The sequence below is a fragment of the Peromyscus californicus genome, unplaced genomic scaffold (assembly GCF_007827085.1).
Source record: "Peromyscus californicus insignis strain IS unplaced genomic scaffold, ASM782708v3 Scaffold_11__1_contigs__length_118956290, whole genome shotgun sequence".
Classification (NCBI taxonomy): Eukaryota; Metazoa; Chordata; class Mammalia; order Rodentia; family Cricetidae; genus Peromyscus; species Peromyscus californicus.
This window is the reverse complement of record NW_026294402.1, coordinates 60,058,126-60,083,159: the sequence shown is the minus strand read 5'-3', so window position 1 is coordinate 60,083,159 and position 25,034 is coordinate 60,058,126. Positions and strand designations below refer to the sequence as shown.

The following is a 25,034-nucleotide window of genomic DNA, read 5'->3' as shown; positions in this document are numbered from 1 at the left end:
AAATTTGCCACAATACACATGGAGACAGACACACAGTACAGTGAAGCAGGAAATGAGAAGTAGTGTTAATTGTGCAGACCACAGAAGGACGGCCAGAACAGAGACCACAGGGCCAAGACGTAAGACCTTCTGGGTTCTCAAAAAGTACACACCATGTATTCAAAAGAACCAGAGCATACTCTGTCATATTTTACAGGACCAAATCACACTGTCTGAAATTTCCAGAAAGAGTCATCAAAACCATGGAGACACACATAGACCAGCCCTGAAAGTCGTCTTCTGATCTGCACACAGACACACAAGCACATGTATGTGCACATTTACACACACACACACACACACACACACACACACACACACACACACACTAAATTAAAAATGAAAAGACTCATAGAGCTAGGCACAGTAGCATATGCCCATAATACCAGCACTTTAAGTGAAGGCTCCAAGATCAGAAGCTCATCTTCAACTACATAGGGAGTTCAAGGTTAACCTGGGCTATGTGGGACATGGGTCTCAAAACAAAACAAAACAACCAAAAAAGGTAAAAACCTTATAGACTTATTTAGATAGTGTTAGGATTTAACATAAACAGGAAGAATGAAGGAATGGAATGTTTTCAGGATAAAATGTCTCGAAGATGGAGGAAAGGCTTCTACCTTTTTGGGGGGCGGAGGTGGCTTCTGCTGGAATGCCAACTTCACAGCCTCGGCTGCTGACTCTGGTTCTTTAACTATGCTTTTCTTTGAGTCCGCTTCTGATAGCACAACAAAAAAGTGATGACATTTTTCACACTTGACAAAACGGGTGGAAGCTGAAAAAGGTCAAGAGAGAAAAATGTTAGGAATAATTTCAATAGAGTTCACCTTAAAAACTTACTGTATCTAGCCGGGCGGTGGTGGCGCACGCCTTTAATCCCAGCACTTGGGAGGCAGAGCCAGGCGGATCTCTGTGAGTTCGAGGCCAGCCTGGTCTCCAAGGTCTCCAAAACTACACAGAGAAACCCTGTCTCGAAAAACAAACAAAACAAAACCACAAAAAACCTTGCTGTAGGGCTGAGATGTGGCTCAGCGGAACAGTGCCTTGGCTAGTTGACTTGTTATCCACTGGCTGTGGCAGCACAAGGTTGTAATCTAGGCATGGGAGGGTTTTTTTGGTTTGTTTTTTGAGCAGTACCAAAAGTTCAAGGGCACACTGAGCACACAGTCACAGTCCAGCCTAAGCCAGAAAGTAAAACCCTATACCAAAAAATAAAAACAAACCAAAAATCAACAATAAAACTGGGCAAGCAAGATGGGTGATACGTTCAGGTATGTGCTTCTAAGCCTGAGTCCAATCGCTAGAACCCACATGGTTGGAGAGAGCCGACTACTAAAGATATGACCTGATCTCTACACATGCACACACATAAAAGAAATAAATGTATTAAAAACAAACTATTTTATTCATTTCCACTAGGTTCTTTTCCTGATCTAATATTCATTAAGAATTGGCTGCAGCTGGACGATGGTGGCGCACGCCTTTAATCCCAGCACTCGGGAGGCAGAGGCAGGCGGATCTCTGTGAGTTCGAGGCCAGCCTGGTCTCCAAAGCAAGTTCCAGAAAAGGTGCAAAGCAACACACAGACCCTGTCTCGAAAAACCAAAAAAAAAAAAAAAAAGAGTTGGCTACAATCCAGCTATCCACATTTACTAGAGATAATTTTTAAAACTAGTTTGAGAATATAGACTAATTATTTACTGGAATATTTTAATGAACTGTAACAAGAGTGTAAGTAGATTTTCTTTTTTATGAAAAATTTCAGTACTTAAGTTGAGATAAAACGATTTTAACTGCTGAAAATGTAAGTGATACATTTTTTTTCCTCAGACAGGATTTCTGTTTAGCCCTGGCTGTCCTGAAATTCCCTCTGTAGATCCACCAGCCTCTGCTTCCTGAGTGCTGGGACTAAAGGTGTGCGCCACCACCGCCTGGCAAGAAGATATGTTCTTTAGATTACCTTGCACATATGATCATTTCTAAAACTCCTTGCAGTAGATAGGAATTAACCCAGAGATCCATGATAATGTGCAGAAAAAGGCTTTGGGGTACTCAATCCTAAATGGAAACAAACCCTCCCCTCAAGGCTCAGGGTCTATGCAGAGGAGAGGTGAAAAGATCCTAAGAGCCAGCGTGATGAAGGGAAGACTGAGGAACCAGCGTCTTCACACACAGCAGGACTGACGCACATGTGGAGTCAAACAGACTGTGTGGCAGCATGCACAAGGCCCTCACAGGTTCAAGTCAGAAGGGTTAAGAAAGGGGTAAGTAGACACAAGAAGCTATCTGGAATTGGTAGCTGCTGAGAAAAGGAAAATCACTTTTCTCTAATGGAGCGTCACTAGGTATATCAACCATACTTGTTCAGAGTAGTTAGCCATCACAAAACAAACTCACCAATATTTTTGTGGCCTTTTTGTTTGTTTTGGCATTGTCTTATTAGTTTCTTATTGTTTTGATTTCGTTTCTGTGGGGGTATTGGGATTTTGTTTCCTGTTTTTTGTGTGTGGATAGGGAGACAGGAAGATCTGGGAGGAGCTAAGAGAGGAGGACAGACATAATCGAAATATACTGTATGCAAGAAATTTTAATTAAGGAGAAAAAAGATATTCTAGGAGCTGGAGAGATGGCTCAGTGGTCAAGAGAGTACACTACTCGTATAGAGAACCCGAGCTTGTTCACAGTTCTCACCGAAGGAGGCTCACAACCACTTGTAACTCCAGCTCCTGGGATCCACTGCCTCTGTGGGTACTTTACTCATGCAAATACCCACACAGAGATACACTACACACACCAGTAAAACAAATCCTTAAAGACTGATTTTTAAAGAGAAATGACTCAATGTTTAAGAGCATTGTCCATTCTTCTAGAGGACCCAGGTTCAATTTCCCAGCACCCACATTGTTGTATGATTTCCTACAGAGCTGCATTGGGTTTGATTCTGGAGTGCTAGCACCTAGCTTTGATCTGCCTTTTGTAATTGCTACCTTCTGTCTCTGGTACCTTCTATTTGAAGTCCTCTCTGAGAGTTTCCTAGGGGTTCAAAGCCTATGTAAACTTGGTTGAGGGGAAACCCAGAAAACCGGTATAACAGAGAATCTGCATTTGGCATTGTCCCTTTGGGGAGCTTAGATAAGAGGTTTTGGGATACAAAAATTAACTTGCTAAAGGTATAAATTGAAAAACAATAAAAAGTCCTTTTTTTTAAATTAAGAAGTTTTCTGTTCATTTTACATACCAACCATAGGTGCCACCCCACCATTCCCACCTTCCCCTCCTTCTCTAAGGCAAGGCCTCCCATGGGGAGTCAGCAGAGCCTGGGACACTCAGGTGAGGCAGGTCCAAGCCCCTCACCCTGCACTAAGGCTGTGTAAGGTGTCTCACCACAGGCAATGGGCTCCAAAAGCCTATGCATGCATCAGGGACAGTTCCTGATCTCACTGCCAGGAGCCCCTTAATAAGCAGATCAAGCTAAACGACTGTCTCGCCTATGCAGAGGGCCTAGTCCCACAGAGGCTCCACAGCTACTAGTCCACAGTTCATGAGTTCCCACTAGTTTGATTTTGTTGTCTCTGTACTTTTCCCCATCATGATCTTGATGCCCCTTGCTCATAGACTCCCTTTTCTCTCTGAGATCTCCATGAGCAAAAGGGGGAGGGGAGAAAATGGAGGGAAGGGGATGGGGATGAGAACATAAGGGAACAGGATGGTCAAGCTGGAATAGGGACAGAGTGGGAGAGCAAGCAAAGAGATACCATGATAGAGGGAGACATCAAGGGAACAGGGAGAAACAGGTGCTAGGAAAGTTCCCAGGAATCCACAAGGATGACCCCACCTTAGACTACTAGCAATAGTGGAGAGGGTGCCTGAACTGGCCTACTCTGGTAATCAGATTGGTGACTACCCTAACTGTCATCATAGAACCTCCATCCAGTAACAGATGGAAGCAGATGCAGAGATCCACAGCCAAGCACCAGGCTGAGCTCCAGAAGTCCAGTAGGAAAAAAGTCCTTTGATAAGCTATGAGGAGTCAGTCCAGAAAGGTTGATTCCCCTGCAGCTGGAAAGGCTTATTTTCTCCTCCAAGTGCCTCTGTATCTTGATTCCACTAACCCACGTGAACCCACACCCCATATACAATACCACATGGTGGGTCACGACTGTCTGTAACTCCTTAGTTCTGGGGGATCCCACACCCTCTTCGGGCCTCTGTAGGGACTGCACACATGTAATGCACAGACATACATGAAGGCAAAATACCCATACACATAAAATAATTTTAAAAAAATTATTCTCGCCGGGCGGTGGTGGCGCACGCCTTTAATCCCAGCACTCGGGAGGCAGAGCCAGGCGGATCTCTGTGAGTTCGAGGCCAGCCTGGGCTACCAAGTGAGTTCCAGGAGAGGCGCAAAGCTACACAGAGAAACCCTGTCTCGAAAAACCAAAAAAAAAAAAAAAAAAAAAAATTATTCTCAAAAAATAAAATGAATCTTTAAAAAACAAAACAAACCTTTAAAAAAGATATTCTAAGCCGGGCGGTGGTGGCGCACGCCTTTAATCCCAGCACTCGGGAGGCAGAGGCAGGCGGATCTTTGTGAGTTCGAGGCCAGCCTGGTCTCCAAAGCAAGTTCCAGAAAAGGTGCAAAGCAACACACAGACCCTGTCTCGAAAAACCAAAAAAAAAAAAAAAAAAGATATTCTATTAAAACAACAACAAAGTGTTGTTTTGTTCCAGTAGCAAATTTTAAATTAAGGACTGACTCATAAATACTTTGTATTTACTGATCACCAATAAATGTTTAAAGAAATATCAAGCCATCAAATCCACAAATTAACACAAGTTCAAATATATAATCACCATTTCCCATTAAAGAGAAAACAGTGAGCATCTTTGTTTTCTAATAAGGTGCAAGTTCACAGCTGTTACTGATGGGAAACAGGGCAAGGATTAAAGGGCAGAGAAGCGTCTCATCCAGTTCAAGCTGTGTAACAGGAAAATCTGGCTTGGAAACAGATGACTAAAGTATTTCTCTATGGAAATTAGGTCAAAGGGAAAGAGATTAAACACCAACATATCTCATCTGTGCTTGATATTGAAAGGCTGCTTAAATTTAACTTGAGGGCCAGGCAGGGGTGGTGCATGTCTTTAGTCCCAGCACTTGGGAGGCAGAGGCAGGTGGCTCTGTGAGTTTGAGGCCAGCCTGGTCTACAGAGCAAGTTCCAGAACAGCCAGGGCTACACAGAGAAACCCTGACTCAACAAAACAAAACAAAAATTTAACTTGAATATTGGATTTGCAATACAAGTTTACAGTGAAGCATGTTCGGTATATATTCAAGTTCAGTGACTCAATTTTACTTACTAAAATACTATGGAGGTGACATGAATTATAGGGCAGAATTTTTAACTCTTAGAAATACCTTAAGGTGGCCATACATTCCCATGGGCTGAAGGCCTGGGCAGAGCAATAGGGGGAAAAGTGGGCCAGTGAGCTGACCTAGAGGGTAAAAGTGCACAATGTCAAGATCAATGGCCTGAGTTTGACCCCTGGGGTCCACATAAAGGTAGAAGGAGAGAACCAACTCCTTCAAACTTCAAACTTCACTTGATCCTGTATGTGTGAGACCACATACACACATACACACACACACAAACACACACACTAAATAAACAAACAAACAAAGAAAGAAATAAAACAAAAAAACTTAAGGGAGAAAGTCAGCAGATTGCTGGTATTCCCTTTTTCTGTTTCTGGTGGGCCATCATACACCCGCGTGGCCACAATATCCTTGTCCGAGTACACAGAGCCAAGTAAAATGGACTGAATGTCCTGAAACCATGAACTGAAGAAACCCTTCCTCTTTTCAAGCTGTCTGGTCAGTACTTTGTCACAGAACAAGGAAAGTACCTGACACGGATGCAGAGGACAGTAGCTGCAACCAGGCCACATGGTCCACAAACTTGGGCCTTTTCCTGTAAATGTTTGCTGACTGGAGCTATACTATGTTTAAAAGAAACTGTGAAGCAAGTATCTGGAAATGGGTCGAGTACCTAGAATACATACAAAGCTCTTCAACAATAGAGACAACCTTATTTAAAAATGAACAGTCTTCAAATAGTCATTCACCTAGCCAAAGAACACCCACAAATGGCCAAAAACATAGGAAGATACTAGACATTATAGGTCATCAGCAAAACACAAACTAGAACCACACAGTGAGTCCCCAGGGCAGTGCTCTTACAAAGCGAACACAGATTAGAACCACACAGTGAGTCCCCAGGGCAGTGCTCTTACAAAGCGAACACAGATTAGAAACACAGTGAGTCCCCAGGGCAGTGCTCTTACAAAGCGAACACAGATTAGAAACACAGTGAGTCCCCAGGGCAGTGCTCTTACAAAGCGAAAGACGACATTTGCCAGACTCTAGAACCTTACTGTGTGTGTGTGTCAAATGTGTCAAGAAAATTTCATCATTCACTTCCACCACTTTCAGTCTATATTATGATCCAAATTAAACTTTATTCAGATTGATTCTTTCTCTTTTACCAGTTAGATCCGTTAAGAATATCTTTATATTCAAACTGTTCAGTAGAGCTACTTTAAAATTATTATATAAGCAGCGGGGTGTGGTGGCGCACACCTTTAATCCTAGCACTCAGGAGGCAGAGGCAGGATGATCTCAAGCCTGAGGACAGCCAGGTCTATAGAGTGAGTTCCAGGACAGCCAGAGCTATGTAGAGACTCTGTCTCAAAAGAAAACAAGTCTTGGGGGGTTGGGGATTTAGCTCAGTGGTAGAGCGCTTGCCTAGCAAGTGCAAGGCCCTGGGTTCAGTCCTCAGCTCCGGGAAAAAAAAAAAAAAAAGAAAAGAAAAGAAAAAAAAACCAAGTCTTCCCAAAACTATAAAAATACGCCATGTAGGCCAGGCAGTGGTGGCGCACGCCTTTGATCCCCTGGGGCAGAGCCAGGCATATCTCTGTGAGTTCAAGGCCAGCCTGGTCTACAGAGACCCAGTACAGGCACCAAAACTACACAGAGAAACCCTGTCTTGAAAAACCAAAAAAAAAAAAAAAAAAAAAAAAAAAGCCATGTGTAGTATTCTTTCACATGATACTAAATTAATATTATGGTAAATATGAAAATGCAACTTAAAGTATTGCTATTAGAGCTAAAATGTACAGTGAGGCGTGACTGTAATCCTATACTTTGGAGGATGATGAGAGCGTGGAGTTCAAGTAGCTAAACAGCAAGATGGTCTCAAAACATGAGGAAAGAAGGAAAGAGAAGAAAAGAGAAGAATGAAGGAAGGGGGAAGGAGAGGGAGAAGAAAAACAAGGAAAGAAACCTTTGACAATGACACATAGGAAGGCTAACATGTGATACAGTGTAATTTTCCCTTGACTGTAATTAGCTGAAGCGTGTAGGCAATGAGTCACTAGATATAATGCACTTTGCTCTTATAGTTCAGGGCACTACCAGAAGTAGGACAATTGATTTCTTCTTTTAGTGTCCGAATCATTAGTAATCAAACATTGCCTAAAATTGAGGGATTATCTCTTCCGGTACATCAGTACCCAGAGAAGAAATTATTTTAACACATGAATGACTGATCTTCCCAGCATATGAGATACTTATTAAGTATTTGAAGAATGTAGCAATATAGTATAAATAAGTTTTGGTTTTTCTTTTTCTTTTTTTTTGGTGGGGGGGGGCAAGTTGTAGCTAGAGTTTTCCTGCCTGGCCCACAGTCAGGACAAATCTCTGTCACCCACCAGTCCCACAGCCGCTCAGACCCAACCAAGTAAACACAGAGACTTATATTGGTTACAAACTGTGTGGCCGAGGCAGGCTTCTTGCTAACTGTTCTAACAGCTTAAATTAATCCATTTCCATTAATCTATACCTTGCCACATGGCTCATGGCTTACCGGCATCTTCACATGCTGCTTGTCATCATGGTGGCTGGCAGTGTCTCTCTGACTCAGCCTTCCACTTCCCAGCTTTATTCTCCTCCTTGTCCCGCCTATACTTCTTGCCTAGCCAATGGCCAATCAGTGTTTTATTTATTGACTAATCAGCAACACATTTGCCATACAGACCATCCCACAGCAGCAAGTTTTGGTTTTTCTAAAACCCAATGAATACACACATGAAAAACTCACAAAATCCAAATCTGAAATGAACATTGTGAAGCAAATTAAACAAGTGAATATTTTATCTCTTACAGTGCCATCCTAGGGATGTTCAGTGTTTTTAGAACACTCGGAGAATCACTAAAGGTCATGAAGATAATTCTGGTTTCTCATTTCTATACATTCAACTGGTTACAGAAAAAGGGAAGGAAAGAAAATTCAAATACTTACACACAAAGGTCTCTACGTGTGTGCACAAGTCGCCACATTTTGGACAGCGAAGCTGGTTTCCTCCTTTCCCAGAATTCCCAGAGCCTGACTTCTTACTGCTTCCTTCACTCACTGATTTCTAAAGTTCACAGAAGAGAGAAAGACAGTCAGTCATTGGCATCAGATACCACTTTAGAAGTAGCTTAACAATAAACAGTAATTTGCATTAATCTTGTAATTTCCAGGCTGGATTCAGTAATAGTAGTTTGTATCTACTGCCACTGGTGTCAAAAGATCTACCATAAAAATCCAATCAGCTCCAGTTTAGCACATGTAGTTATTTGAAAACCATCTTTTAAAAATAGAATCTATATTAACATGAATATTAAATAGCTTTCTTTCAAAGACTCTGTAAGTACAAGGAAAGAAATGTTATTCTATGTAAAGTAATTCTCTTTGATGAAACCAATCAAGAGTTATCATGACAGGAAGAAACTTTTAACATTCCTTTTTGGGCTCTGTAGCTCAGGCTGGCCTGAAATATAATGGCGATTCTCTAGCCCCAACCTACTGAGCACTGAGATTATAGGCACAAGCCACCAGACTGGTTATTCTGATAAAGAACTTTTCCATCTCATTTAAAACAACCATTTTACCTACTCCCAAGTCATCACTACGATCAAACCTTAACTATTCTAAGTAACTTTCACAAATCTCATTTAAAATGGAAAAATTTTACCTAATACAGAGTCATTGCCAGGATTATGTATGGAAATGAAAATGCCTAGAACTTTATCTACATATATAATAGTTCAGGGATAGTTAAATTCACACATTGAAAAATAGTAACATAACCTCAGTAAACCACTAATCATCCACTTGCTAGTTACAGTACAGCTGGACAGCAAATGGAGAAGTCTAAGATTTTAGATAGAGGACAAACTGAGGCCTGTTTTTTCATCTTTACATTTTATGTAAATGTATGTAATTTTATGTAAATATATGGGGTTTTTGCCTGTGTATGTCTGCACACAACATGTGTGCAGTGCCTGTGGAGGCCAGAAGAGGGCATCAGATCCCGAGACCAGAGTTAGACAGTTGTGAGCTGCCGCTGGGTGGTGGAACTGAAGCTCAGCCCTCTAACCACTGAGCCATCTCTCCGTAAAGCCCATAAAGTGAAGGTTAGACCGGCATAAGTTAGAGTTGTGTAAGAAAGCAGGAAATGGCTACTCCTCACTCAGTCCTACTATGTGGTTATTTAATGACACTTACTGCTTTGGGGTGTTAGAACTTTACTTACACAAGTATTGTATAGCACAAAGTAAGCACTGAACAAGCTGGGCGGGGTGACCACCTAGGAAGCTGACTTGGAATGATGCCATTCCAGGCCTGCCTGGGTTACACAGCGAGTTGCAGAATAGCCTAAATCATATAAACACTGCCTCAAAAAACCACAACTAACAAATACAAGATAAGATCAAATCAAACTTTTATGCAATTTATAGTTCAGGTTGTTTTACATAATTCATATTTCCTACAGAACACATTTAAGCTAACATACCACACTATTGTTATATTTAGCTCTTTAAAGATAGGAAATGTATAGATGGCAATAAAGACAAAATAACAAAAATAACCTTATTTCCATCTCCAGAGCCGTCTTTGTTTGCCCCATCTTTTGAGGCAAAGTACGCTGGTGTTTCTGAAAAGGTTCTGAGAGGAACTCTGCGCAGAATCTGAGTGTCCACGGTCCCCAGTCTTCCTAAAATGGGCACGTGAATGCGCCCACAAGAAATACCTGGAGGGAGAAGAAATCTATTAGTTTTCCACACCAAACACTGGTATGTCTCAATAAATTCCCAGTAGGAACTGGAGAGAATGCTCTCAGTGCCTCCGCTTCCAGAGGACCTAGGTTTGATTCCCAACACCTACACGGAGGCTTACAACCACCTGTAACTCCATTTCCAGGAGTTCCAATGACCTCTTCTGTCCTCCGCAGGCACCAGACACATATATAGCACACATACATACGTGCAAGTAAAACACTTACACACATAACATAAAAGTAAGTCTTAAAGTCCTGGCAAGTAAAAATTGAACAAAAGAGGGTTGAAAAATGCTAACTTTGACAGCAAAGCTACACACCAAGGGAGAAAAAAAAGTAACACTGTCAGAGTCAAAGCCTTTTCACAAACAAGCCAGGACTCTGAATGATTCCAGCAAGATACATTGTTTTCAGATCAATCATTTAAAAGTGAGCAAGATCAGGTGAGCGGTGGTGGTGCACGCCTTTAATCCCAGCATTGGGAGGCAGAGGCAGGCGGATCTCTGCATTTGAGGCCAGCCTGGTCTACAAAATGAGTTCCAGGACAGCCAGGATTGTTACACAGAGAAACCCTGTCTCGAAGGAAAAAAAAAAAGTGAGCAAGATCATGTAGGCTCTTTTGAAATATGACAGACATTTAACACTTGTTTTACCTGTACGTTTTTGAAAAAGGCCTTTATATGCTATATTTGCACTTTTTGTGTACTATTTCTACCCTTGAGAATAAGCATTTAACAACTCTTGCCTCTTTGGTTACCGGGGGCAGTTATCACTTGTTTTAAAACTTACATGAGTTTCAGTTTTACAAAATCATGGATGGTGGTAATGGATGAACACTATAAATGTACAGCTGGCAAAATGGCTCAGCGGGTAAAGGTATTTGATGTGCAAGCTTGAAGAATGGAGTTTGATTCCTGGAACCCCCATAAAGATGAAGGAAGAAAACTGACTCTACAACGATGTCCTCTGGCCTCCACAGATGTGCCATGCCATATAAACCCACAAGCACACATCATAGATACAAGTAAATAACAATAACTTTAAAATATTTAATATGTATTTAATACTACTGAATTATACATTTTAAAATAGTGAAGACAAGCAGAGAATTCAGTATATACTTTTAATCCATCTCTGACATATAGTAAGTTCAAGGCCAGCTTGAGCTACTTTTTTTTTTTTTTTTTTTTTTTTTTTTGGTTTTTCGAGACAGGGTTTCTCTGTGTAGCTTTGCGCCTTTCCTGGAACTCACTTGGTAGCCCAGGCTGGCCTCGAACTCCCAGAGATCCGCCTGGCTCTGCCTCCCCAGTGCTGGGATTAAAGGCGTGCGCCACCACCGCCTGGCCAGCTTGAGCTACTTTAAAACCTTCCTCAAAGAAACACATCACACACATGTACACACGCATGCACGCACACACATACCCCAAATCGGGCAAAGTGGCACATGCCTGTAATTCTAGCTTGTAATTTTAGCACTCAGGAAACAGAGGCAGGAGAATTCCTAGCTGGAGCCTATCCTGGGCTATGGGATGAGACGCTGTCTTTAAAAAAAAAATAATAAAACAAGGATAGAATGGTAGTGTAGGCTTGTAATCCTAGTACTTAGTGCAAGAGGATTAGTCCAAGGTCATACTCAGCTACATATTGAGTTTGAAGCCAGCCTGGACTCAAGATTCTATTTCTTTTTTTTCCCTGGGAGACAAAGTTTTTCTGTGTGGCCTTGGCTGTCCTAGAACTCACTTTGTAGACCAGGCTGGCCTCAAACTCAGAGAGATTTGCCTGCCTCTGCCTCCAGAGTGCTGGGATTAAAGTATTATTTGTATTCCTCTCTTGATGGACATTATATTGCTCTTCGTGTTGTTGTTGTTGTTTCTTTTACCTTTTCCTTCTCCTTCTCTCTCTCTCTCTCTCTCTCTCTCTCTCTCTCTCTCTCTCTCTCTCTCTCTCTCTCTCTCTCTCCCCCTTCTAAAGACAAGGTCTCTATATGTAGCCCTAACTGAACTGGAACTCAATATATAGACCAGACTGACCTTGACTTGACTCATGGAGATTTCCCCTGCCTATGCCTTCTGGTTGCTGGGATTAAAGGTGTGCACCACCATGCCTGACTTTTTGTTCTTTTTTTTCTTAATTTATTACTACTGGGTATCTATGTATGAGGGCATGTATGGGTGCAGTGGAGGCCAGAGGATAACTGTGTGCAGTCAGCTCTCCTTCTGCCTTCACAAACAAAAAGGTGACTTGCCTTTGATTAAACAAAATTCTATTTTATTTCAGTACTGTGGGTCTACTAAGAACCTTACAGCCGGGCGGTGGTGGCGCACTGTGCATGCCTTTAATCCCAGCACTCGGGAGGCAGAGGCAGGCGGATCTCTGTGAGGTCAGCCTGGGCTACAGAGTGAGTTCCAGGACAGGCTCCAGAGCTACACAGAGAAACCGTCTCAAAAAACAAAACAAAACAAAAAAAGAACCTTACATAAGCCACAGACTGTAGTGAATCACTAAGGTGGCTTGCTAACAGTTTACCAAAGTGCTGTTAGGAGGTACTAAGTAACAATAAAAGTGGTAGAGGAGAGATTAGCAGTTAAATTTAAGAAAACATTTTTTTCTCTCATTTTATTCTTTTTTTTTTTTTTTTTTTCTGAGACAGGGTTTCTCTGTGTAGTTTTGGTGCCTGTCCTGGATTTCACTCTGTAGACCAGGCTGGCCTCGAACTCACAGGGATCCGCCTGGCCCTGCCTCCCAAGTGCTGGGATTAAAGGCGTGTGCCACCACAGCCCGGCTTCATTTTATTCTTTGTAAAATTCTGAACTCATTCTTTAAATTTTATTTTCATATGATCAAGGATTTGCATGTCTAAGTATACAGTGTTTCTAAACACAAAAACCAATGCAATCACACAGAAAACACTAGCAGAAAAAATAATCCATGTGTCATTTAAACTTCTGAAGGTAAAGATTTCTTTACTGAAACTTTTCATATGGTACCATAGTGCTATTTTAACATGCTGTAATCTAAGACCATGAACAAGAAGCCAAGCTATAACACAGGTGGTTCTCAAACTCAGGTGTGCATCAGTATTGCCTGGTGGATTTATTAAAACACAGTGCAGGCACTCTTCCCTGGTTCTGCATAAGGTTGGAGGCAGGACCCGAGAATGACCTTCTAACAAGGTCCCAGGTTGATGTTGATGCTGCTGCCAATGCTACTGCCTTGGGACTGCACTTCAAAAACAACTGTACTAAACAAAGAGGCCAATCACCAATCATAAAACCATCACAGAAAATATAAGGCACTACAGCAAACTAATCAGGGGGTTCAACTGGTTTTCTGTAACATAAAACCTACATACTTTGGTGAAATGTTTGGACAGATTTCAGATTTTTTGAATGTATACTATAAAATACATAAAGAAAATTCACCATACTAAGCTAAAGAAGATAAAAATAAGGCTTGATGGCATAGACTTATTATAGCACCCAAAAGGCTAAAGCAGGGCCAGAGAGATGGCTCAGCAGGTAAAGACATTTGTGACTAGCCTAACAAACTGAGTTCAATCCCTGGGACCCACATGGCGAAAGGAAAGAACTATTCCCACAATTGTCCTCCACAACACAGTGTCATGATACATGTGTACAGGCCCATCCCCCCACACACAAAAATAAATAAAACGTAATTCTTTAAGGAAATGTGGTTTTGAGGGAGGCCAAAAGCAAGATCTCTTTTTTAGGTCCGGGCCAACTCAAATTGTAGTATGAAAATGTATGATTCTGACTGGTGACAAATTCATAGATACTTCTAAAACTATGATTTGTTGCCTACTTTGACAATTAAAGGAAATGCTATTTTTCAGTTAAAAACTAGTGGAAATAAGGATTAGAAAACCTGATTCCCATCTATGGACCCCTGAAGGTCCTATGAACTTCAGGTGAAAAACCCCTGAAAGCCAGGGAAACATTCCTGTACATTTTGCAACACTGTTTGGCAGCAATGATAAAAGTCAGTTAACAGTTAAACCATTATGAACATCTGTCCTACAGATAAAGCCTTGAGTTTCAGAGCAGCTGTCTTTTAAAATAATAGCATAGGAATGTCCATTTTAAGGCTCTTAAGAAATAGGAGGAAGCTAGACCTGGTGGCACAGATCTTAGTCCCAGCTGCTTTGGAGGTTGAGGCAGGAGGATGGCAAGTTCAAGGCCTGTCAGGGTTACAAGGTGAATTCAAGACTAGCCTAGAGATCTTGGTGAAGTCCTGTCTCAAAACAAAATATTCTTAAAGGGCCAAGCATACAACTTGGTGGTAGAATGCTTGCCTGGCATGTGCAAGGTGCCTGGTTCAATTTCCCACTATGGCTAAAACAAAAAGAAATACATATGAGAAGCCAAGTATTGTGGTGTATGCCTGTGATTCAAGCTGATGCAGGAGGATCACGAGTTTGACAACAGCTCAGACACAGTGAGTTCCAGGAAATCCTTAGCTACATAGTGAAACCTTGTCTCAAAACAAAGACATAAGAAAGTAATTAACTCAGTATTTAATTTTTTAAAATGTGTATGAGTATTTTATCTACATGTAATCTATGCAACACATGTGTGCCTGGTGCCTATGGAAGCCAGAGGGTGCTGGGTCCCTAGAACTGGAGTTACAGACAATGTGAGCTACCATGTGGGTGCTGGGAATTGAACTTGGGTCCTCTGGAAGAGCAGTTAGTACTCTTCAGAGCTCTATCTCCAGACTCAATTTATTCAGCTTTTAAATATTATTCTTAACATATACATTTAATACATATTTGATTTCTTTTTCTTTTTAGGACATGCTTTCATTCTACAGCCATGCTATTCCACTCTCTTCTATGGCTTAAAAACCATGAGGGCCCTCCAAAGTGCTAAGGTTATATACAGGCATGAGCCCACACCATACCTAACACTGTTTTCTGAGTTTCATGTAACCCAGACTGGTGTGAATACTCTAGGTAGCTGAGGTTGGCCTTGAATCCCAGATCCTCCACCTCCCAATTACTGGGATCATCTTTAGATTCTTGTACTTTATTTTGAACTAAGGAGCCTAAAAACTTTACAAATGATCCAGCTTTAAAAAAAAATCCAATCTATACATTTTAAATAGCATGAAAGAATGAATAAGCAATAGTAGAGTGTGCTCTCAAAAAAGTCTCAAAAAGATGAAAAATGATTACCGATTTTAGTGACAGTATTTTAATTGTGTAATAACTGGTAAAGTAGAAAATGAAGCTAAATCTTCTCTTACAAGTTTAGCCTCAAACCTCTAGCACAAATTGAAAAACAAAAAATATCAAAAAATATCCGCAATTTAGCTGGGTGGTGGTGGCACACACCTTTAATTTCAGCACTTGGAAGGCAGAGCCAGGCGGATCTCTGTGAGTTCGAGGCTAGCCTGGGCTACAGAGTGAGTTCCAGGAAAGGCTCCAAAGAGACACAGAGAAACCCTATCTCAAAAAAAAAAAAAAATTTATATATCTGCAACTTAACAAGTGCTTACTGCATTTATTTTTTCCAACACAGAGTTTCTCTGTGTATCTTTGGCTGTCCTGGAACTCACTCTGTAGACCAGGCTGGCCTGGAACTCAGAGATCCGCCTAGCTCTGCCTCCTGAGTGCTAGATTAAAGGCGTGCACCACCACACCTGGTTGCTGACTGAATTTATTAATTTATGATGGGATTTTTATTTTATGCACTAGTTATTGTTTCGTGAGCTCTAAATACTGTTTAATAAGGAAAAATAACATCATTTCTGTAACATTTGATGGGTTTTTAGTAAGTCCATTCTGCTTGCCAAGAAAAAAAGAGCTCTTAAATGCTTTGAAGGCCAGAGACAGTATGCACTTGCCTGGCATACTCAAGTCCCTGGATTCAAGCCTCAGTACAAAAAATCAAAACAAAAAGTTTTGAGAAACCAGACTTGCTTGTGAAGGCCCATGACTCTTGCACTCCAGAGGCAAGACGAAGAAATCATGAGTTCAAGGCAGCCTGGTCTACCCAGCAAAACTGCTAAAATGAAAATGTTTCATCAATTATTAACTTTGCCCTATTTAATCTATTATAATTTGAGTACCAGAAGGAAAGGAAGAGGGAAATAGGACTAAAAATTAAGGTAAGTGCACTATATAATCATGAAAACTATGGTCAACATGTTTGACCTCTTCACTCAGACATTTTTATTAAGTGATACCCTTTGTCTTGGGGGGAGGGGGGCATGATTCAAGACAGGGTTTCTCTGTGTAGCCCTGGCTGTCATGGAACTCACTCTGCAGAGCAGGCTGGCCTCAAACTCAGAGATCCTCCAGACTCTGTCCCTGAGTACTGGGATTAAAGTCGTGGGCCACCACCACACTGAAAGAACACCCTTTCTACAAGGATTGGATTAAAAGAAGTCAGAAACTGAAGTTATATGCAATTCTACAATTCTTTCACCTAAATTCAGGGTCAACACTGTCACTGAGACATTTTAAATGGGCATCAAGTACTTCTGAATGCACATATTTAAAATACAAAGTGACCTCATCTATGTCAAGCACATTTAAAATTTGTATCATTCATGTATGTATATATGTATGTATGTACACTCATGACCATTTGCAGGACTGTTCTCTTTCTACCTTGTAGGTCCCAGGGTTGAACTCACAGCAAATGCCTTTATTTGTTGAGCTATCTTTACAGCCCACATGTCAAGTCCATTTAAACATATAAAAATCAGCCAGGCCCGGTGTCACATGCTTTTTAATCCTAGCACTTGGAGGCAGCACACAGAACTGAGTTCAAGGCCAGCCTGGCCTACCAAGTTCTAGAGACCCGCTTGCCTCTGCCTCCCAAGTGCTGGGATTAAAGGTATTCACCACAATATCCTGCTGACATATCAAGAACTTCCTCCTGTCCAGAACACATGACCCTTGTTAATGCTGTTGTCTACTTGACCAAATTCAAACACGAAAATTTTACCTAGCACCAAACAGTAATACCTTAAGCCCTCAACAAACGTATGCCAAATAAACGGGTTAAAATTAGTTCCTTTCAAGTGTTTACAAATCAAGCCTCTGGAATTGGGACATCTACTTGCTGAGGTGTGGCAATCTTTTAAGACTAAACCTTACACTTACGTGTCACTTCATACAACAGGCTCCCACCCACATTAACAACTCCATTTCATGTGTTTCATAAAACTGTCAATTATACATTTAGTAAGCAATGAAGATTTTATAGTTAATCCAAAAAACGTAGGAAAACAGCTCTTATTGACCCAAGGGTCGTCATGAAAAGACGTCTGTAAGATCACAAAGTCTAACAGGACCTAGCCTCAGTCTGATATGCATAGATTTGAGGAAAAGAAAAACGGGTTTCTTTCCCGGAATCTCTTGGCAGGTGTGCACTCTGTCACAGGCCCTGATGATAGAGAGGCAAAGTAAACAAGAGCCACTCTTGGGGACAGATTCCAGCTGTCAAACTGGGGGGAGCCCAAGAGCGACTGTTGCTGTGTGTGAGTATTTGAAGAATTCCAGTAGTCGTTTCCCATCTCCCCAGCCACTTTCCTAGAACCCCGAAGTTTTCCAAATATCTGGAAGCCCCGTGAGACCCGTGTTTATGTTCTAGCGTCGCCGACCGCACAATGACAGTGACACCCGAGTGTTGCGCTGCCTGAGTCCAGGCGGCTAGCCGGACAACCGGGTACCCGGAGGCCCGCAAAAAGTGGCAGGCCCGAATAGGGCTGAGCGATTGTCACTTTTTAACGACCGAGTGCAGCACTCGGCCCCTCTCCCAGAGTTGAGGCGAGATGGCCCCATTCCAGCCACAAACTCCGGAGGCCTGGAGAGCACACCGGCGGGCGACAGCACACGGAGTTTTCTTCAAAACCAGACCGCCAGCGACTTCAGAGGCTCGCAGCGCCTCGCAGTCCTCATGCCCTCCTCCCCAGGGTCCTCACCGGTCCACTTCCCGGGAGCCCAGAACGGGCTCCAGCGCGGGACTATTTCGTTACCTCTCTGCGCGGAGGTGAGCGAGGTGGTGAGCAGCCGGGCGGCCGCAGCGCCGCAGGTACAAGCGCCACAGCTGGACATCTCCGCGGGGCCTAGGCCGGGGCTTCGCACCCTGCGGATCTCAGGGGCTCAGCGGCCCGACTGTGCCGCTCGAGGGCTGCGGCGACTGGCTCCGCTCCCTTCCGCCGGCTCTATGCTGGCGCAGCGTTTTCGCCACCAGGCAGCCAGGCCCGGCCGATCGGAGTGTCCCACTGCCGTCTACTCACCAGAGTAGACACCTTCCCTCCTCCCCTCCCTCCTGTTCTCCCCCATCCCCCACCTACCCCAGCCGGGGAGCGTGCGCGCGCCTGCGTCCTAGGCCCGGGAGGGGGCGTAGCACACGCCGCGCATGCGTGGAGACTAACGTGAAGCTAGAGAATGGGGGCGGTAACCTGGGCACCAATGAGCGCGCTACGGCAAGCAGCGAGCCCAAAGTTTTGCGATCGCTTAATTTCTCAGGAAGCGCCTTTTTTCTGATCTTGGGAAGTTTCAGTCCCAAAGGATGCATGTCGGGAGTTATCCCTACCCTTCATAGAAGCAGGGAAAGTAAAAGCGAAAAAGGTGAGGGCTTTTTTTTAAGTGATTCGAAGACTGAGAATGTAGTTCGGTGGTAAAGGCCCTAATCGCACATAATAAATACATTAATAAAGTGCCAGTAACCAACAAGCGCTTACACTTCAACAAGTTTCTCCCCCCATGGACTCTACATTCTGTGCTCCTTTTATATTTTTTGTTTCCTTACTTGTTGAATGGAAATGTCACCGAATCCCACTCCCATCCCCAGCAACAATTGTTGGATAGAGACAGCTTTTCCTTGTTCTCTTAAGCTTAGTGATGATACATTTTGTTTTGGTTTTGGTTTTTTTGTTTGTTTGGTTTGTTTTGTTTGAGGGGGGTTGTTGTTTGGTTTGGTTTGGTTTTTCGAGACAGGATTTCTCTGTGTAACAATCCTGGCTGTCCTGGAACTCATTCTTTTTTTTGTTTAATAATTTTTTTTTATTTCCAAGCTTTCTTTTCTTTATTGAATGTTTGTCTGTCACCATTTGCCATTGATTCACAAGTGCAGGCTGGCTGCTTCCCGCTTTGCGCAGGAATATCTCTATGGCAGTGGTTCTCAGCCTTCCTAATGCTGAGACCCTTTAATACAGTTCTTCATGTTGTGGTGACCACTCAACCATAAAATTATTTCATTGTTACTTCATAACTGTAATTTTACTACCGTTATGTATTGTAATATAAATAATTTTGGAGGTAGAGGTTTGACAAAGGGGCTGCAACCCACAGGTTGAGAACCACTGCTCTATGGTAACTGGTGTCTTGGCCAAGTGGAGAGGATACCGTTAGTCCTGCAAAAATCTCCATAGTTCTTCCTGTTTGTGCTTCTCAGACCTGAGATCATGGTCTCATATTTTCTCTGCTGAGTACATTTCTGTTTCTTTCCAACTTTGATTTTCTGTGTCCTGATCACTGTTAGTGGAAAAAGAATGGAAAAAAAAAAAAAAGTTTCTTAGGCTGTTTTATATAAGACTGCTGGTTTCAGCCGGGCGGTGGTGGCCCAGGCCTTTAATCCCAGCACTCAGGAGGCAGAGCCAGGCGGATCTCTGTGAGTTCGAGGCCAGCCTGAGCTACCAAGTGAGTCCCAGGAAAGGCGCAAAGCTACACAGAGAAACACTGTCTCGAAAAACAAAAAACAAAAAACAAACAAAAAAAAAGACTGCTGGTTTCACAAATTACTATTTAGCTCCTTTTGACTAGACCAAACACAGACCTTATAAAAATAGAACAAACTTTTTAAAACCTTCAAATATATGGCATATAAGAATTATACAGAAACACATACATACTTGTAGTAGTTAAAGTCCTAGGACCAGATGGTGGCATGGCAGTTGCCTGAGACAAGCAGGACTGGGGAGGGGGTTATTGTTTGATGGGAACAGGGTTTCTGTTTTACAGAATGAAGATAAGCTGTATACCTATAATGCTGGCACTCAAGAAATTGAGTCAGGGGCTGGAGAGATGGCTCAGAGGTTAAGAGCACTGGCTGTTCTTCCAGAGGTCCTGAGTTCAATTCCCAGCAACCACATGGTGGCTCCCAACCATCTGTAATGAGATCTGGTGCCCTCTTCTGGCATGCAGGCAGAACACTGTACACATAATAAATAAAATCTTTAAAAAAAAAAAAGAAAGAAAGAAAAAGAAAGAAATTGAGTCAGGAGAAGCAAGAGTTCAAGACATCTGGGTGGTGTTGGCTCACACCTTTAATCCCAGCACTAGGGAGGCAGACACAGGGGGATCTCTGTGAGTTCAAAGCCAGCTTGGTCTACAAATCAAGTTTTAGGACAGCCTGGGCTTACACAGAGAAACCCTGTCTCAAAAATAAATAAATAAATAAATAAATAAATAGAGCTGGAACTCATTCTTTAGACCAGGCTGGCCTCAAACTCATGGAGATCCACCTGCCTCTGCCTCCCCAGTGCTGGGATTAAAGGCATGCGCCACCACCACTGGCGACTGTATGTTTTTTGTCTGGGTTGTTGGTTTTTTTGTTTGTTTGTTTGTATTTTGGTTTTGGTTTTTCGAGAGTTTCCCTGTGTAGCTTTGCGCCTTTCCTGGAACTCACTCTGTAGCCCAGGCTGGCCTCGAACTCACAGAGATCTGCCTGCCTCTGCCTCCTGAGTGCTGGGATTAAAGGCGTACGCCACCACCACCCAGCTTTGTCTGGGTTTTATTTGTGGTTTATGCCAGAGTAGTTATGCTTCTTTTATATAGGTCTGATCAATTGCCAGATAGCTCAGACTTTGCAATGTAGCTAAAAATGACTTTGAACCATCTGATGTTTACGCTTCGCTTCCACCTCTAGATGACTGAGATTACAGAATTGCCCCACACCCTGCTAGAACCTTCAGAGAGAGAGATTTAGAAGAAGCCGGGTGTGGTAGAGCTTGCCTTTAATCCCATCACTCAGGAGGCAGAGGCAAGGGGATCTCAATGAGTTCAAGGCCAGCCTGGTCTACAGAGTAAATTCCAGGAGAAACCCTGTCACACAAAAAAAAAAAAGAAAAGAAAGGAAGGAGGGATGGAGAGAGGGATGGAGAGAGAGAGAATCAAGCCAGGACCAACACCAGTTCACTAAATCTCCACCCAGAAAAGTGATTGACAGTTCTCCAGGTAAAGCTCTGAGAAGGGGAATTCCAGGTGTGGCCCATATTACAGAATTCTTTCTTAGGGCGCGGACTCCTGATAATTCCTCGTCTTAAAGTTGCAGAGCTAGAAGAGAATAAATGTCTTCCTTCACTAGGACCGACTTCTTTCTCAGACACATCCTTTAATACAATTTTGAAGGTACTCTGAAGTTCTCTCAGTACATTGTTTTTTGATGTGTTCTTGGAGTCTCTCAGAAGCTCTCCCTCCATGTCTGCTGTGGGGGAACCAAGTACACCTTCCCTGCATTCTCTCCCCCGCCACCTTTAATCCGAAAAGAGAAGTTACACTTGTATCTGTTTTATGTATTGGGATTTTATGTGGGAAAAGTTGTTCTGCTTTAAAACAGTATTTGGAGCCGGTCAGCCATGGCACATGCCTTTAATCCCAGCACTCGGGAGGCAGAGGCAGGCAGATCTCTTTGAGTTCGAGGCCCCCCTGGTCTACAGAGGGAATTCCAGGACAGCTAGGGCTACACATCAGAGAAACCCTGTCTCGGAAAAAAAATTATGCATATGGGTGTTTTGCCTGCATGTATGTCTATGCACCGTGTGCATATAGTGTCCAAGGAGCCCAGCAGATGTCAAACCCTTTGGAACTGGAGTTAGACATGGTTGTGAGCAGTCATGTACATGGCTGGGAAATGAACCCAGGTCCTCTGGAAGAACAGCCAGTGCTCTTAACTGCCAAGCCATCTTTCTACCACCCTTCCTCCTCCTCCTCCTTCCTTTGATATAAAAGTATGGACCACGACTCACCATCATTTACAATTAAGGAAACAATATATGCCGGGCGGTGGTGGCGCATGCCTTTAATCCCAGCACTTGGGAGGCAGAGCCAGGCGGATCTCTGTGAGTTCGAGGCCAGCCTGGGCTACCAAGTGAGTTCCAGGAAAGGCGCAAAGCTACACAGAGAAACCCTGTCTCGAAAAACAAAAAAAAAAAAAAAAGAAAACAATATACAATTGGATAGCATTGTAATTACTCCAAAGTTATTTTCTTGGCTTCTGCTGAACCAGTAACCCAAAGGACTGCAAAGACTGAGCCCACACATAGGGACCGAGTTGGGGTCCAGAATAAGCATTCAGGTCAACAATTGGTATTACAAAATTGTGTTTCCCCCATTGTGCTAGCAGGTCCTGAACTGCCAACATTTCCAGCCATGTGCCGAAATTCTCATGAACCAAATGAGATATCACATGAACCGCCGCCCTTTAGTGCACAGGTACTAACCGGTACTAAAGGGATTAACTTTCTGTAAGGAAATAGCTCACTGGAAGAACCACTTAAGTCTTTAAAACAAACCAGGATTTGTCTAGTCTCCTCGTGTGAGGAGAGATTTATTGGTAGTGTTCAAATTTTGCTTTTCATGGCCTGCCTCCCAGTGTTTGTAGATTCTGTCAAGGTCATAATTAACACTAACCATCATACTACACAAGCATAAAGACTTGAGTTCAATCCTCAGAATCTGTGGGAGCCCGTTCTCGGGTTCCTCGTGGCTTTACCCAGCAGGTCCACATAGAGGATGATTAGACCACGGGCCTGAGTGCAGGTGTCTGAGATGGTCTGCACTTGGCTGTGCTGGGGGAGGAGGTCTTTTGCTCCACCCCTTGGCGTCTCTATAAAAACCCTGGGGCAGAGACAGTTGGGGCCATTGGAAAAGGTTCCAGGCCCTCTCGAGGCTATCCTTTATTTTCTATCTGTTTATCTCCGCAATAAATCCTTCTATCTAATATTTCCCGCTGCTCGCACTCAAAACTCTGGGGAACTGTGGGGTTGATGGGTAAACTCCCCACAGAATGGCGCCATGAACAGGGACTAAAGAAAAAAGAAAAAAAAGGGACTAAAGAATAAAAAGGGGACCAAAAAAAGGGGGGACAAAAGACAAATGGACAGGGACTAAAGATAAAGGAAAATAATAGTTTTATTACACAGTTTTTGGCGAAAGTGTGGGTCAGCCCTGCCAGTGGAAAGGCATGCCAGTGTTATGGAAAATATATATTTTACATATATATTATTGAGAGGCAGGGGTTTTATCCTCGAGAGAAAAGGAAAGTGGACTGGAAGGATGTCCGATGCGAAATTCTCTTCTGTCAAAATTTTCTATCTTCTATTCCTTTCTCAATTTCTATCTGCGAAAAATAAGTATAAGATATAGGATAGTAATATAATGTAGGAAAAACTTAGAAGTGTAAGATCGTGTAGGAAAAAATAAGTAAGGCAACTAGACAGAAAAACTCTTCAATTTTCTAACTTTGGGGGCTTTGAACGCAAACTGGGGGAAAAAATCTTTCTTTGGGCTTTTTGGGTAGTAAAAAAGCTCTTTGAGCTTATGGGGAAGAAAAAGTTTCCTATGGAAGCTTTTGACCTGGGGACAGCTGAAATGCTAAGTCCAAGCGGCAAGAGAAAGTGTTTTCTCCCTGAGGCAAAAATGGAGGTGTAAAAAGCCAAAAAGTTTAAAGTTGGGAAGTTTTTGGGAAATGTTGGTCTTTCTCTCTTGGGGAAAAAAATCTTTCTCTTAACTAAAAGCTTTTCTTAGAAAATTTGGGGGGAAAATCTCTCTAAAACTTTAATCTTAAAAGCTCTCAAACTTAAAAACTAAAGCCTTCCAGAACTCACTCTCTCAGGACAAAAATTAGAATCACCTGAAGATATTAGTATGAGGACCACCTGTGATTAGCTCTAAGGGAAAAACAACAAACCTCTTAAGACAGTAAAACCTCTCTAAGTTCTCTTTCAAGCTTTAAAAATCCTCCCTGCAATGCAGGAGGCAGGGACATGTTCCTAAAAACCTCTCTTCTAAGCTCTGTCTCTTCAAGCTAGTAAAAGACAGTGGGTCAGAGTACCCTGAGGGAAATGTTTGGGACAGTGTGGGTAAAGAGCTACAGAGAGCCCAAAAGGGCAGGAAACTCTACCTGAGAAAAGCAAAAAAGCCAAGCTTTTCAATTACAGCCAAGCTGAGGCATCAAGGGTTTTGTTTCTGAGTGAGCATTTCAGAATGAAAAGGTGCTCCTAATCGTCCTAATGCAAAGATCCCCTGAAGCATTGTATCCTCACTTCTGACCAAAAACCCACTGGCCAGCGTCTGAGTTGAAATGCATTTCGGGGATACTAGGATTCCTGCAGTTGCAAACATCCTGGAGCACAGAGCTGAGGCAGGAAGGTGCAGGACCCAGGGGAAGATTGCTAATGAACAAACAAAACTAAAGCCAGTGGGAATGGCACAGTTGTCCACTTTCCTACAAGTCCCAGGTTGATAGGCCCACAGCTGCAAAAAGAAATCTGAGAAAAAGCTTTCCTATCAGACTAAGGACCTTTCTGGGAAAATAGTAAAGCTGAACTGAGTCTGAAGCAGTTGTGCTGCTGAGTCAGAATGTTGTCTGGGGAAAGAGCCCAGCCAGGGCAGAACAGAACTATCCAGGAGTAAAGCTTTCTTTTCTGTCAGAGAAAGCATCTCCTTGAGAAAAGCTGTTTCAACTGACTCCCGTGAGATGAGGAGTGTAGCCCTGAGGGGTGATTGCCTCTGGCCTAAGCTCTGTCCTTGAGTACCCTGACAAACAAATCCAACCCACTGGGCGACTGGGCCA

At 42.8% G+C, this 25,034-nt stretch overlaps 1 protein-coding gene across 2 annotated transcripts in view; it reads right to left on the bottom strand.

The window, feature by feature from the left end:
• The window catches only part of Clpx (caseinolytic mitochondrial matrix peptidase chaperone subunit X), a 38,320-nt gene extending 19,826 nt beyond the window's left edge, over positions 1-18,494 (bottom strand). For both annotated transcript variants that reach the window (XM_052712408.1, XM_052712402.1), the window contains exons 1-4: positions 18,211-18,494; positions 10,016-10,176; positions 8,400-8,517; positions 660-814 (exon numbers count right to left, since the gene is read on the bottom strand). In XM_052712408.1, the coding sequence (XP_052568368.1) occupies positions 660-814; positions 8,400-8,517; positions 10,016-10,176; positions 18,211-18,289 (513 nt within the window). In that variant the 5' untranslated portion in view covers positions 18,290-18,494. The remainder of the gene's footprint in view (positions 1-659; positions 815-8,399; positions 8,518-10,015; positions 10,177-18,210) is intronic.
• Positions 18,495-25,034: the final 6,540 nt, after the last annotated feature.